General features: G+C 35.6%; 1 protein-coding gene across 11 annotated transcripts in view; it reads left to right on the plus strand.

Annotated features, from left to right (window-relative positions):
• SMG7 (SMG7 nonsense mediated mRNA decay factor) overlaps window positions 1-16,270 on the plus strand; it is an 84,929-nt gene that overhangs the window by 32,193 nt on the left and 36,466 nt on the right. For all 11 annotated transcript variants that reach the window (XM_027610312.2, XM_027610315.2, XM_027610316.2 and 8 more), the window contains 2 exons: window positions 13,645-13,676; window positions 15,968-16,085. In XM_027610312.2, the coding sequence (XP_027466113.1) occupies window positions 13,645-13,676; window positions 15,968-16,085 (150 nt within the window). The remainder of the gene's footprint in view (window positions 1-13,644; window positions 13,677-15,967; window positions 16,086-16,270) is intronic.

Genomic DNA, 16,270 nt, shown 5'->3' on the forward strand with positions numbered 1-16,270 from the left:
TCCTGTGTCAGGAACCAGATTAGCAAAAGTAGTTTGGTGGTCACAAAAGTGTTGGTTTTATAATTGGATTACAGCCTTCCCTCTTGGAGTTTTCACTTAGGTTCTTTTATGTAACTTACTGGTTGTCTGTTTATTTCTCATAGCAACTCTGAAAGGGAGTTTGTTTCCCTGTTTTACAGATGAGGAAATTGAAGTTTTTTGGAAAGAAGTGCCAGCATACCACTACTAATATATAGGAAACCCACATTCAGACCTTTTTTATTCTGTATCACTTTTCATTGCAAAAATTGCCTCTTGTATGATGTACATTTTACCATTCATTAATTCAACAAAATTTTAGTGAACAGCTACCATATACCAAGCATTATTTTAGGTGTTAGGGATACAACCCTGAACACTATCTTCTCCCTCATTCCCATGGGCTCTTCTCTTTCTCTAGTTGAACTGTGAGCATGTATCTTTATCCTTGTACTCAGCCATAACGTATTGAAATCATCTGTATGTCTTTGTATCTTCCACTTTATCTTGAGTTCCGTAAAAGTAAGTAGGACCTGCCGTCATTAAGGCTAGCTATATTTTCATATTAATTTTTCCATTGTGTCTAATCTATATGGCTTGCATAACTTTTTCTCAGTTATTTTCTTTGTCTTTGGCTCCCTTTCCTATTCATTTTGTAATTATCTCTGATATTCACCATTCTCTTCAGTTTATCTACCTCCTACATTCATATCTGATCTCCTACTTTATCTCTGAAGGTAATGCAGTGAGTGTAGCTGTGAATTCTCTTGATATCTCTTCACCCCACACTACTCCCAGATTCTTCCAGCACATTTCCATCTAACCTTACCTCCCCCCAATTTCATCCTGCCTCTTTTTCAAAGGCAGTCCTGTCTTACTAATCACATTCTCATTTCCTTCCATATCTTCCAGAACCATGCTCTGTCAGTTTTGTTCTCATTTTAAGTCTTCAACCTATTCCATTCTCCTAGTAGCTTCATTTCTTCATTTTAAACATGTTTAAGTCTCTACCATTATAAAAAGGAAACTTCTCTTTATCATTGCCCTCTTCCCTTTTTCCTCACTGCCTAACATTTTAATTGGCCTAAGGTTTTCTCTTTTTTTTTTTTTTTGAGAAAGGGAGAGAGAGCCCGTGCGAGCAGGACGAGGGGCAGAGGGAGAGAGAGCATCTTAAGCAGACTCCACACTCAGCGTGGAGCCTGACTTGGGCTCAATCTCATGACCCTGAGATCATGACCTGAGCCAAGATCAAGAGTGGGACCCTTAAACATCTGAGCCACCCAGGTGTCCGTGAACTTCTCTTTCTTATTTGTTCCCTACTCCCCTGCAATTTGACATTGTCTCTTTTCTGGCAGGGCTATCGTTTACCCTTATTTCATCAAATCCAAGCCACTTTCCAGTCCTTGTAGTTATCTGCCCCTTAAAAAATGAGCATAGGTCTTTCTCTCTCTGACTTCACTTCACTTAGCATGATATCTCTAGGTCAATCCATGTTGTTGGAGACAGTAAGATCTCATCCCCTTTTATGGCTGCATGATATTCCATTGTAAATACATGCCACATTTTCTTTATCCATTCATCTATGGATGGACACTTGGGTTGCTTCCATATCTTGGCTATTGTAAATAATGATGCAATAAACATAGGTTACATATATCTTTTTGAATTAGTGTTTTAATTTTCTTTGGGTACATACTCAGTAGGAATTGGATTATGTAGTATTTCTATTTTCAGTTTTTGAGGAACCAGGAACCATGTGATTTCACTTACATGTGGAATCCAAAAAAAAACAAATGAATAAACAAAAAGCAGAATCAGACCTATAAATAGATGGTTGCCAGAAGAAAAGGGGATGGGGGAACAGGCAAAATGGGTGAAGGGGAGAGAGAGATACAGGCTTCCAGTAATGGAATGACTAAGTCACAGGAATAAAAGGTACAGCATAGGGAATCTGGTCAGTGGTATTGCAACAGTGTTATATAATGACAGATAGTAGGTACACTTGTAGTGAGCATAGCATAACAAATAGAGTTGTTGAATCACTGTGTTGTACACCTGAAACTAACATTGTGTGTCACCTATACTCAGAAAAAAATGATCATTGAAAGCTAGCTTCTCCCTTCTGCCATTTGGGCAATGACATTTTCTCTTATGTTTTTAACTATCATCGATGTTCTGGTCATTCCAGAACTGTATCCCTAGTCTTGATGGCTCCTCTGCTTGACACTTACTGCTAAGTTCCTGCTTCTACCCTGTATTTTCTCATATACCCAGCTATCCAAGCTAACAAACTGGGAATGATTTGGACTGTTTTCTGTGCTTTAGCTTTTCTTCTGCTGATTTTACTTCCAGGTATTTCTTGAATCTAGGTTTTTCTCTCCATCTGTATTGTCACTTCCTCCCTTCCAGTCTTGCCCTTTTAAAATTCATTTTTCATGCATGTTGTTGTAATCTTTTAAAAATGAAATTCTGACAATGCTGTGCTACTGCTTAAAACTCAGCACTGGTTTCGTATTACTTAAAAGATAGAATCTGAGCTCTTTAATGTGTCATGCAGGCTCTCACAATCTGCCGTCTGCCTTGGTTCTCGGCTCATCTCCTGTGGCTTTTTACCTAATATTTTATGTTCCAGTCTCCCTCCTTCACTGACTTAGCTTAGCTTTTATTGTTGTGCCACTGTTTCTGCCTGGTAGAAGAATTCCTTCTTAACTTTGCTATTTCCAGACCAGGGCTATCCCTTAGTAAAACTAGATACACATTTTCAAATAATAGAAACTGTAGAATAAATGTTGTAATATAGAGCATTGGTTAATGTTAGGAGACTTGAAAATTCATGACCAACTGTAAAGTGCCATAGAGAGAAAGCATATTAGTGTTTTTGTTATCTCTTACTGAGAAGAGCTCCTTCAGGAGCAGCATCTTCTCTAAGTGTTCTTTTCTATGTGAAATTCAACAGTAGAGCTATATGATTGATTGATTGATTTTTTATTAATACCATGAGACTTGGTGATGTCTTAGAGATCTATAGATTGTGTATTTCTGTGCATGCATGTGTAGGCTCACAGTCACCTTACAGTATCTGGCCTACTGTTTTGCAGAAATAATTATGATTAGGTTATTATATTTATGATTATAATTGATGAATACTTTTATTATCCCAAGTACTCCTTAGTACTCTACGAAAATGGGTAAACAAATTAACTTGACATAAAACCTGCTATGGCTTTTATTTAAATTTCCAAAAAAAAAAAAATTTCTAGCTTCACCTCCCGGAACAGAAGAGGCTGATTCATGACTCACCTTTCTTTAGCAACTCTGAGTTTAGAAGATGTTGGCTTATTTTCCTGTGTTCTGCTCATAGAAGAAACAGGCTTGGAAGTTCAGGTAGAAGGAATCTTCCATTGTGTCTGCCCCTGTTTTGGAGATACCTTTTATTTTATTTATTTAATTTTTTAAAGATTTATTCATTTTAGAGAGAGAGAGAGAGGGGAGAGAGAATCTCTAGCAGACTCCCTGCGGGGGCTTGATCCTAGGACCCTGAGATCATGACCTGAGCTGAAATGAAGAGTCAGATGCTTAACTGACTGAGCCACCCGGGACCCTTGGAGATATCTTATATTCTAAACCACAAATCTTAATGTGTGTTCTTTTTTTTTTTTTAATTTATTTATTTGACAGAGAGCGACACAGCGAGAGAGGGAACACAAGCAGGGGGAGTGGGAGAGGGAGAAGCAGGCCTCCCGTGGAGCAGGGAGCCCGATGCGGGGCTCGATCCCAGGACCCTGGGACTATGACCTCAGCCGAAGGCAGACGCTTAATGACTGAGCCACCCAGGCGCCCCTTAATGTGTGTTCTTAAGAAAGATTATGTATGTTACCTTGCATTGTTATTTAAGTGCTGTTTATAATAAAGGTAATTGTTAAAGAAGATAAACATTAATTTTAGTATTTTTTCTCTAATGACATTATAAAAAATTATTGCAAAATATTTAAATATTGAAAGCCCTAGTTCTGTGGGTTATTACTATCAAACATTCCAGATTTTTTTTTTCTTGCTGTCTTGTATAAGAGGAACTATGATGTTATGGTTAGGAGTTAGGCTCTGGAACCAAATTGATTTGAAGAGCTCAAATGCTACCTTTACTACTTACTAACTTGATGACCTAGGATGTGTTACTTAACCTCTATTTCCATTGGTTTCTTTGTCTATAAAGTGGGGGTAATAATAGTTCATAAGAGGGATTAAATAATTTCTATAAAGCCCTTAGAACAGTGTCTGACAGTAGTAAGTACTGTATATAGTATTGGCTATTCAGTACCTAGTGCATTAGAATACATTGGATATATTTATAGATTTTGATGATCATGTTGTCTCCAAGAATATTGTTTCAGGTTGTTAGCTTTCAATGCATTGTTTATCACTGAATGTTTCAGATTTTATTCAGCCTTTTAATGACTTTTTCTTTTTTATTGCTTGATAGAAGTGCTCAATTTCTCTTTTTAAAGAAGTGACACAATGTGTTTAATATTCTGAAAGCTTATATTTTGTAACTATTTAATAGTGCTATTTTATTATTGAAGGCATGATGTTTTTTCATTTTTGAATTCTTGGTTCATTCATTGTTTTCATTAATTCCTTCAGCTTAAAGTAAGAATAAAAAGGAACTCATGTTGCCAAAATCTTCTACCAAGAGAAAACATTTAAAAACTCTCTCTTTATATAAGTATTGGCTATAAACTATAAGATTAAACTTTAACATTATTGGTCTTTAACAAAACAATAGGTCAGTTGAGGTGTAGTAGTTTTTCTTTATGAAATAATCAGCCAATTATGCACTAATATTTATGAAAGCAGTTGCTGTAAGATCACGTATCTATTGATTTGGTTTCCTGTATATTATACACTATTAAAAGAAAGAAAATTGTGGAGCACGTGGGTGGCTCAGTCAGTTAAGCGTCCTACTCTTGACTTCAGCTCAGGTCATGATCTCAGGGTCGTGGGATTGAACCGTGTCAGGCTCTGCGTGTTGGACTTGGAGCCTACTTAAGATTCTCTCTCTCCCTCTGCCCGCCCCCCCAAAAAAAGACGAAAAGCAAAAGGAAATTGTGTAGTGGGGGTTAGGGATTCGTCTTCTTGTGAGTTGATAATTCTCAGTTTAACCCTCTCACCTGTCTAAATGGGTATTTTTGGTACACAGGAAAAAGGAAACATTAGTAGATAATAGTATATAACCCTAACAGGCTTTTAAACCATTTATAGATTAAGTCCATCAAAAAAACAGCATGGCTTACACATAGTTAATTTCACTGTTTGTTACATGACACTGTATTTTTTTAATATAGTTCTCTTTATGGTAAGATTACTACATTAATAAAAATAGATCTTTACTCTGAGGAAACTATTATTGATGGTTCCCATATGGGAAAACTGTTTGGTTAGGGAACTTATGGCTACTTACCTTCTCATTTTTTGACCAAGTACTCCTAGAGCAGGAGAGGCAAAGTTTGCTGTAAAGGACCAGATAATAAATATTTGAGGCTTGGTGGGCCATGTGGTCGTTGTCTCAACTACTCAGCTCTGCCCTTGTAGCAGAAAGCAGCCATAGACAGTATATAAATGAAGGGGCTTGACTGTGTTACAGTAAAATTTATTTATGAACATAGATTCAGAGTGAAGGAAGGAATTTCACCCATAGGCTGACCACTGTACTAGAATATGAATTTTACTTCTTGTGGTCTTTTTGATAAAAATCTCAGGTAGAATTTATTTTCTATTTGAGCAAATCTTTTAATTTAGGCTAGGTGACTTAAATGTTAGTGTTTAGTTGACAGAATCTGTGTTAGCTTTTTAAGTCACAATTTTTTTTTTATTCTAATTTGAAAGAAGTAGAAATGACTGGACTTTGGAGTCAGAAAGAACTAAGTTTGTACTTAATTGTACCTAATTGCTTTGTGACTGTGGACAAATTACTTCACATTTCAGAGCTTCAATTTCCTTGTTTATAGAAGAGGAATAATACTAGATAGATATCCTCAGGTTGTTATGTTTTCCATTTAGTTATCTTTACATCAGTTCAATTTAGCAAGATTATTTTCATCATGAATGTGTCTCTCTCAGAATCTAGGAGAGAATGAACAGTGCAGAGAATGAGCACCTCTACTCTTGTCATACTGAGGAATCAAAACTCCTCGAATTTCAGAATGCTTTAACATATATGTCAGATAGGTTTTATGACATTTTTGCACTTTTGTTAGTGCTTGAAGTTTTAGTTTTTCTAAAAATTCTTAGATTATGGTATGTAAAAATATAAAGTAAAATTTTGATCTTTGTTTATCAGTGGAAGCCTGCTGCAGAATTTGCTAGACTTACATGAGACATTATTAGACGTACATTATCTTCTCTTACTGACAGCCTGTAGGGGAAGCAGATTATTTGTAAATGGTTCCTATTATATGCCCAATAAAATCTTTGACAGGAAGTTGGTATCCTCATTAGGCTGATGTTAGCATACTGAAATGATATTTGTTCATTTTTATAACCAAATCTTGCTTGGAATGAGAAAACAACCTTTAGAAACATGATTCTAAGTATAAGATATCTTGTATATACTTGTATGAATTTTTTAACTAATATGTGGGAGCATAGTAAAATATATTCTTTGTAACTTTGCAGCTCAGGGAGTTGAGTCTAGTAAAGATGCATAATTAGCACTGGCTTTCTCAGTATAAGGTTCATAAATAATGCTCCAGCAGGATTTTTTTTTTTGGAGGGGTGTGTTGTTTTGACATGGATAGGATCTGATACATGGCATTCTTCTTTTTTTTTAAGTTTTTATTTTAAGTCCGGTATAGTTAACATAGATTGTTAACATTCATTTCAGGTATACAATATAGTGATTCAACACCTCTATACATTACTCAGTGCTCATCATAAGTGTATTCTTAACCCCTATCACCTATTTCACCCATCCCCCCACCCACCTCCCCTCTGGTGACCATCAGTTCTCTATAGTTAACAGTCTGTTTCTTAGTTTGTCTTCCTCTTTTTTTTTCTTTGCTCATTTGCTTTGTTTCTCAAATTCCACATGTGAGTGAAATCATACGGTATTTGTCTTTCTATGACTCACTTATTTTGCTTAGCATTATACACTCTAGCTCCATCCATGTTGTTGCAAATGGTAAGATTTCATTCTTTTTTATGGCTGAATAATATTCCTTTATATATTATATTATGCCACATCTTCTCTCTCCATTCATCTATCAAAGGACACCTGGACTGCCTCCATAATTTGGCTTTCATAAATAATGTTGTAATATACAGAGGGTACATATATCCCTTTGAATTAGCGTTTTTGTATTTTTTGGATAAACACCCAGTGCAGTTACTGGATCATAGGGTAGTTCTTTTATTTTTAACTTTTTGAGGAACCTCCATATTGTTTTCTACAGTGACTGCACCAGTTTGCATTACCACCAACAGTGCAAGAGGGTTCCTTTTTCTCCACATTGTTGCCATCACTTGTTATTTCTTGTGTTTTTTATTTTAGCCATTCTGAAACATGTGAGGTAATATCTCATTGTGGTTTTGATTTGCATTTCCCTAATGAGGAGTGATATTGAGCATTTTTTCATGTGTCTGATGGCCATGTATATGTCTTCTTTGAAGAAATGTCTGTTCATGTCTTCTACCCATTTTTTAATTGGATGATTTGTTTTTTGGGTGTTGTATAAGTTCTCTATATATTTTGGATACTAACCGTCTGTTAGATATGATATTTGCAAATACCTTCTTCCATTCAGGAGGTTGTCTTTTAGTTTTGTTGATCATTTCCTTCGCTGTGCAGAAGGTTTTTATTTTGATATAGTACCAATAGTTTATTTTTGCTTTTATTTCCCTCACTTCAGGAGCTATATCTAGAAAACTGTTGCTGTGGCCGATGTCAGAGAAATTACTGCCTGTGCCATCTTCTAGGATTTTTATTGTTTTAGGTCTCACATTTAGGTCTTTGTTTTGAATTCATTTTTGTGTGTGGTGTTAGGAAGTGGTCCAGCTCCCAACACTGTTGAAGAGAGACTCTTTTTTTCCTGTTGTATATTCTTTCCTTCTTTGTTGAAGATTAATTGACCATATAATTGTGGGTTTATTTCTGGGTTTTCTGTTCTTTTCTATTGATATGTGTCTGTTTTTGTGCCAGTACCATGCTGTTTGATTACTGCAGCTTTGTAGTATATCTTGAAATCTGTAATTTTGATACCTCCAGTTTTGTTTTTCTTTTTCAAGATTGCTTTGGCTATTTGGGGTCTTTTGTGGTTCCATACCAATTTTAGGATTGTTCTAGTTCTATGAAAAATACTGTTGGTATTTTGATAGGGATTGCATTAAATGTGTAAATTGCTTTGGGTAGTACAAACATTTTAACAATATTTCTTCTTCCAATCCATGAACATGGAATGTCTTTACATTTCTTTGTGTCATCTTCAATTTCTTTCATTCGTGTTTGATAGTTTTCAGAGTACAGGTTTTTCACCTCTTTGGTTAAGTTTATTTGTAGGTATTTTATTATTTTTGGTGCAGTTGTAAATGGGGTTGTTTTCTTAATTTCTCTTTTTTTTCCTGCTTCATTATTAGTGCACAGAAATAAAACATTTCCATATATTGACTTTATATCCTGAGACTTTAATGAATTCATTCATCAGTTCTAGTAGTTTTTTGGTGGAGTCTTTAGGGTTTTCTATATATAGTATTATGTCATCTGCAAACAATGAGAGTTTTACTTCTTCCTTACCAGTGTGGATGCCTTTTATTTCTTTTTGTTGTTTGATTGCTGTGGCTAGGACTTCCAGTCCTATATTGAATAAACGTGGTGAGAGTGGACGTCCTTGTCTTGTTCCTGACCTTAGGGGAAAGGCTCTCATTTGTTTTCCCATTGAATATGTTGTTCACTGTGGGTTTTTACTATATGGCCTTTATTATGTTGAGGTATGTTCCCTCTCAACCTACTTTGTTGAGTGTTTTTATCATGAATGGATGTTGTACTTGGTCAAATGCTTTTTCTGCATCTGTTGAAATGATCATATGGTATTTATCCTTTTTCTTATTGATGTGACGTATCATATTAATTGATTTGTGAATATTGAACCACCCTTGCATCCCAAGAATAAATCCCACTTGATTGTGATGAATGATTTTTTTAATGTATTGTTGGATTTGGTTTCACTAGTATTTTGTTGAGGATTGTTGCATCTATATTCATCAAAGATATTGGCCTGTAGTTCTCTTTTTTGTGTGTCTTTATCTGGTTTTGACAGGAATGAATAGAATGAATGAATTTGGAGGTTTCAAATAGAACAAATTTGGGAAGTTTTCCTTGGAATAGTTTGAGAAGAATAGGTATTAACTCTTCAAATGTTTGGTAGAATTCCCCTGTGAAGCTGCTGTCTGGTCCTGGACTTTTGTTTGTTGGGTTTTTTTTTTTTTTATTATTGATTCAGTTTCTTTGCTAGTAATCTCGGTCTGTTCAAATTTTCTGTTTCTTCCCGCTTCAGTTTTGGTAGGTGATATGTTTCCAGGAATTTAACCATTACTTCTAGGTTGTCCAATTTATTGGCATATAATTTTTCATAATATCTTACAATTGTATTTCTGTGGTGTTATTTCTCTCTTTTCATTAGTGATTTTGTTTATATGAGCCCTCTCTCTCTCTCCTTTTTTGATGAGTCTAGCTAGAGGTTTATCAATTTTGTTGATCTTTTCACAGAACCAGCTCCTGGTTTTGTTGGTCTGTTCTGTTATTTTCTTTTAGTTTCTATATGTATTCACTTCTGCTTTAATCTTTATTACTTCCTTCCTTCTGCTGGTTTTGAGTTTTGTTCTTTTGCTGGATCCTGTAAGTGTAAGGTTAGGTTGTTTGTTTGAGATTTTTCTTGTTCTTGAAGTAGTCCTGTATTACTATAAACTTCCCTCTTAGGACTGCTTTTGCTGTATCCCAAAGATTTGGGACCATTGTATTTTCATTTTCATTTGTTTCCAGGTAATTTTTTAATTTCTTCTTTGATTTCTTGATTGACCCATTCATCGTTTAGTAGCATGTTATTTAACCTCCATGTATTTGTGCTCTTCCAGATTTTTTCTTGTGGTTGTTTTCTAGTTTCATAGCGTTGTGGTCAGAAAGATGCATGGTATGACTTCGATCTTTTTGAATTTGTTGAGACTTGTTTTATGGCCTAATATGTGATCTGTTTTGGAGCATGTTCCATGTGCACTTGAAAATAATGTGTATTCTGCTATTTTAGGGTGAAATGTTCTGAATGTATCTGTTAAATCCATCTGGTCCAGTGGGTCATTCAGAACACTCTTTCTTTGTTGATTTTTTGGTTGAATGATTTGTCTCTTGATGTAAGTGTTAAAGTCCCCTACTATTATTGTATTACTATTAATTGCTTTATGTTTGCTATTAACTGTTTTATGTATGGGGGTAATCCCATGTTGGGTGTATAAATAATTAACAGTTGTTACATCTTGTTGGATTGTCCCTTTTATTATTATATAGTGTCATTCTTTGTCTCTTGTTATAGTCCTTGTTTTGTTTGATACAAGTATTGCTACCATGGTTTTCTTTGGCATCCATCTGTGTGATAAATGTTTCTCCATCCCTGCACTTCCAATCTGCAGGTGTCTTCAGGTCTGAAATGAGTCTCTCTTATAAGCAGCAAATAGATGGGTCTTGTTTTTTTTATTCACTCTGTTACCCTGTGTCTTTTGTTGGGAATATTTAATTTATTTACATTCAAAGTAGTTACTGGTAGATATATATTGCCATTTTGTTGCTTATTTTATGGTTGTTTTTGTAGTTTTTTCCTCTGATCCTTCTCTTGCTGTCTTTCATGGTTTGCTGGCTTTTTTCTAGTATACTTGGATTCCTTTTCTTCTTTGGGTATTACTGGTTTTTGATTTGTGGTTGATATTAGGTTTGTGTGTAACATCTTCTGCAGGATATATGGTACTTTTTATTAAATTTTACGATCTTAAGAGACATAAGCCAACAAACTCTGTGAAAGTTGTTTGTTTGTTGGTTTATTTTAATGGCAAAAGTGTAACACCCAAAGTAAACAGTGAATCTAGGTTATGTTGAATAATGGGATTTGAAGTGATGTTACAGGATAAAGTATAGCTGTTTATTTATATTTTTTATTTATACTGGTAGTTCTCATAACACCCTGTTATTCTGTTGTTTGAAAGCTTAATTTAAAAAAATACATTTTTTAGGGACGCCTGTGTGGCTCAGTCATTCAGCGTATGCCTTCAGCTCAGGTCATAATCCCAGGGTCATGGGATCAAGCCCCACATTGGGCTCCCTTGCTCAGTGGGAACCCTGCTTCTCCCTCTACCACTGCCCTTGCTTGTGTTCCCTCTCTCACTGTCTCTTTCTCTCTGTCAAATAAATAAATAAAATCTTTAAAAAAAGTAAAAAATATATATTTTTAAAAGCTAAGAAAATGAAAAGGTTTGCCTTACGTTTTGATGAAACTAAAATTCACAGCTGATGTTAAGTACATAACATTTACAGTAAAAATTTTAGAATCTCTGAATATTCTCTAGCTTTTATGTCATATTTTGTTTTTAGACGTGGAAATCTCAGGGTGCCTGGTGACTCAGTTAGTTAAGCCTCTGACTTCGGCTCAGATCATGATCCCAGAGTCCTGGGATCGAGTCCCACGTCCAGCTTCCTGCCCAGCAGGGAGTCTGCTTTTCCTCCGGCCCTCCCCCTGCTTGTGCTCTCTCTCTCTCTCTCAAATACATAAAATCTAAAAAAAAAAAAAGATGGAAATCTCATAAGTTTATATACTTTTTAGAGTATATGAACATGATGTATCCTTTCTCCTTTCTTCACTTAAAAGATATTTATTGGATATCTCCTGTATGCTAGGTGCATGTGCTAATAGATTGTGATGATGAGCATTCTTAAAGTCTGTGATATGTACTATGAAGGAAAAAATGAGTGCTTTGAGAACATAAAATAGGAATATCCTTCATCTATCAAGTGAGATTTCTTGAGAAAGTAATGTCTCTGACTGAGACAAAGGGTGAATCGTAATTAACCAAAGGGGGCGGAGGTAGATATTCCTAGGGAAGGGATTCTTCTTTACAAAGGCCTGAGTGTGAAGGGAGCAAAGCACATTGCAGAAACTGGAAGTCCAGTAACTGGAGCACAGAGATCAAGGAGAGAAGAGAGTAATGGTAGAAGCAGAGTGTAGACTCTTAGTTTTTAGAGTGCAGGGAACCCTGTAGGACACTTTAGTAAAGATTATAGTTTTTACCCTAAGAGCAGTGGGAAATCATTAAAGTGTTTTAATTGGGCAGTTGGTAAGATCAGATTCGTATTTTTATTTATTTTTTTATTAGAGGTGGTGGAAGGGCAGAGGGAGAGCAAGAATCTGAAGTAGGGTTCACACCTAGCACAGAGCGCAAGGTGAGGCTTGATCCTATGACCCTCAGATCATGAACACTTAACCAACTGAGCCACCCTGGCACCCCTCAGATTTGTATTTTTAAAAGGTCCCTCAGATAGCAGCAGAGAAAATAGTATGAAATAGGGCAGGAGTGAAATGGAGAAAACAATTTTGGTGGCTTTGCATTAGTCCAGGGAAGAGATGGTTCAGAACTTGAGTAAGAGGAGCTGAAGAAGAAGTAAAGGTAAATCAACAGATTCAAGATATATTTAGTTGGTAGATTTATCTGGAGGTGATAGATTACCAGGGTTTTGGGAGAACGTTGTCATGGGTGACTTCCAGGTATCTGCCTTTCACAACTAGAAAGCAGTGATACATTTGGGAAGGTAAAAACACTAGAAAGAGAACCCAGAATGGCAGTGGGTCACGAGTTCAGTTTTGGACTTCTTGAAGAATTTGAGAGAGAGAAAAGAAGCAGCAGCAAGAGGAGGATAATCTAGGACAGAAAGATGGTTTTTAAAAACCTGTGAAAGACTTGGGCATGTTTAAGATACTGAAGAAAAGGAAGGATCCACTAGAGAGGGAAGTTTTCAAAATTACTGAAAGAGGGAGGGAATAATTAAAGGAGCAGAAGTCCTTAATAAAGGAAGTCCAGAAAGAACCTACCTAAGTGGAATTACTGGTCTTAAATAAGAGATGCAGTGCCTCCAGTGTTGTCACAGGAGAAAGAAGAGGGTTGTGTGAATGTAGGGTTTGGCAGCTGGGCATTGTTTTTGCTGAGATATGGGGCTAGCCTTATGAAGAAGTCAGAAATCAACATCTGAGGAGAGTGGGGGTTTGAGATAGTTACAGTGGCTCGTGAATTGAGAAACATAGGATTTCCTGGCTGCATTGAGGGAAAATTTTTTGTTTAATGAATGTCATTTAATGTTATCTTAAATATCAGTTTTGGAGGAAAACAGGAAGAATGTGAGCTCTACTCATAGAATTCATGGTGAACCTGTATACTTTTAAGTAATGGCATCAGTTTGCCAAGACCTTGTGCTACCCTCACATATGGAGGTGCTATACATCTTTATGTAGTATATGATTTCACTTAACTTTTAACTTTCAGTGTTATTTATGTCGAGTAGGCCTAGTTTGTTTCTAATCGATGTTCTTTTTTCCCTTTTTTTAGGCAGGCAGAAGTCCTGAAGGCTGACATGACAGGTACTGGCTGGCTCATTTGTTTTTCACACTTATTTTATACCATTAAATTAAGGGAAGGGTCTCATCTTTATTGCTTGTTGGACCATCCTAGTTGCCAAAAGGAATGATAACTTACTATTTGCTTTTAATAATTACTCTTTTTGAACTTTGAATTCTTACTTAGATGATCAGGAATTTTATATAGTCTGTGCTACATTGAATTAAGTACTACCTAATTTAATGCATATAATCATTTAATTGTTATGGACTATTTATCATCAATTTAAGACATAGAAAAGAGAATTCATATACATATAAACAAAAATACCTTAGTTTTAGGTTCATGTCTTCCCGTTTATAATTCCCCAAATTTGAGGAGTAAATAGACCTTGAGAAAAAATATTTGTAGGAAAACCCTACTAAAAGTCCTTGAAATTGAGTGAGCTGCCTTGCCACCTTTCTTTTCTCCCTTACCTTTTTTGTTTTGAAAAAAGAACCAAGGTGTTTTTGAAAGAATGACTGGAAGTCACTAGAAGAAGCAGATGATCAGCTTTTCAAAATTGGGAAATATATGACAATGATTTGTAGTGATCAGTATGCTCTCTATAGCAGCATATGCTGTCCTAAAATGTAAAAAGAGAAATGGATTTCATTCTAATTTTTAAGAACTTTATTTCTGAAGTGAAATCCTTAAAGAAGAGTTAAACTGTTACAGCGAGTATTCTGGCCAAAATTTATAATCACGAAGAAATAGGGTCTTTAGATGTCTTTTTCTCAACATTGCGGTCTAATGTTAATGTAAATGTTGATACTAATGTTTTAAGAATTTATGGGTAGTGTCATTATCCTCTGTTAAAGGAAAAGAAAAAGCTAAAAGCACTTTTTAACAGGTTTACTTAATACCATATTAAGTAATATCAGTACTTCCCATTATTAATGTGACTGTTACCATCTTCCACACTATGGAGATCAGTGTCAGCTCTAAGCTACTGTATTATGCTTTTGTATTGTCCTGTTGGGCATAATATGCATTATGTGACAAAAGTTATATGTGGAGCAATATTAAGCTAGCTATACCTTTTACTTTTTTTTAAGTATTGAATACCCTCAGTAAGTAGGCTTAGTTTGGCTTTTATAAGGAACATTTGACTGCCCAAGAACATTAACTAGGATATTAAGTAATTTAAATGATAGTCTGTCTAATAGATCAGAGTTAATGATCCTCTATAGTCCTTTCCCTGCCATCGATGAATCAAAACAAGATTGAATAAATCTATAAATCTGTTTATTTAGTCATTAAAAACCTAATAAGGGACCAAGAAGCTGATACTACACCCTGTTTTTTTGTAGCCAGCAAACTCTTGTGAGGATTAATTCAGATATCCAGGAGATTCTATTTGCAGACTTAAAGAAGAGTAAAAACTATGCCATTGTGCTGCAGCAAAATATTAAATGTAACCAGAAGCCTAATTGAAAAGTCTGGTATCCGGTTCTTCTATTGAGGCAGCTCACCATCAATTATTGCACTCATAAACCTAGTAATCGGAGGAGCTAATGTGTCTTGTAGGACTCTGGCAGACAGTAATAGCCAATTGAGTATTACATTTAGTCATAGCCTGACTTCCTTTCATCTTGCACCCAATCTCTCATTTGGCCTCTTGAGCAGTTTAATCAATGTCTGCTATGAATTGTCATTTACATTAAATGACAAGTGTGGATTGCACACAGAATTTCTTGGCAAGCAATTTACCAATCATTAAAATAACCCACACTGTTTTTGGCTTTATTGGGTTGACATATAGAGAGTATGAATAACAGCAGAATGTGCAAACAACTGCAGGATTGTGAGCAGACATGAAGATTCTGTAAGGACAGTTGTGAGAATGATTCAAAAGAAAAAGAAAACTGCTTTGGACAAAGAGATACAGTTATGAGAGTAAACAGACCATCTTGGCAGTCTGTCATTTTAAATGGGGTGACTTCTGAGGCATAGGACTTCCTATGACATGAATACATAGAAGTCCAAACTAAAGCAAAGGGTGCACCATTCATGTCATTTCATGTTATGGTGTTATTTCAAAGCTAAAAGACAAATGCAGAAACATTTCAAACCAGATTTAGTCATTAGCCAAAAGGTGAAAATCATTTGAAAATGTAGTAGTATAAAACTACTGCAGCAATCTATGGTATCTACTTAAAGCGGGTGTTTGCTTTGGGAAATGGACACGGAAGGAGTCATTGGTGTGGTATAATGATTTTAACTATCTGTTTTTTCTATCTATCTACTGTTTTGTCTTTGTTTTGTTACTCAGATTCTAAGCTGGGTCCAGCTGAGGTCTGGACATCCAGGCAGGCTCTGCAGGACCTGTACCAGAAAATGCTAGTTACTGATTTGGAATACGCTTTAGACAAGAAAGTAGAACAGGATCTGTAAGTATTATCATTTGGGATGTCCCTGTAAGATCAAGATATCACCAAGACTTTAGGATAGAAAAGAACAATTTGGTTATTTCTTCTTAGCCTATCTCATAGTAAGCTCTTTCAGTGGAAAAAAAAAAAATCCTTACACCTGTGGGTTTTTTGAACAAAACATTTGACCATTGGTATTACTTCAG

Source organism: Zalophus californianus, chromosome 10, assembly GCF_009762305.2.
Source record: "Zalophus californianus isolate mZalCal1 chromosome 10, mZalCal1.pri.v2, whole genome shotgun sequence".
NCBI classification, from domain to species: Eukaryota; Metazoa; Chordata; class Mammalia; order Carnivora; family Otariidae; genus Zalophus; species Zalophus californianus.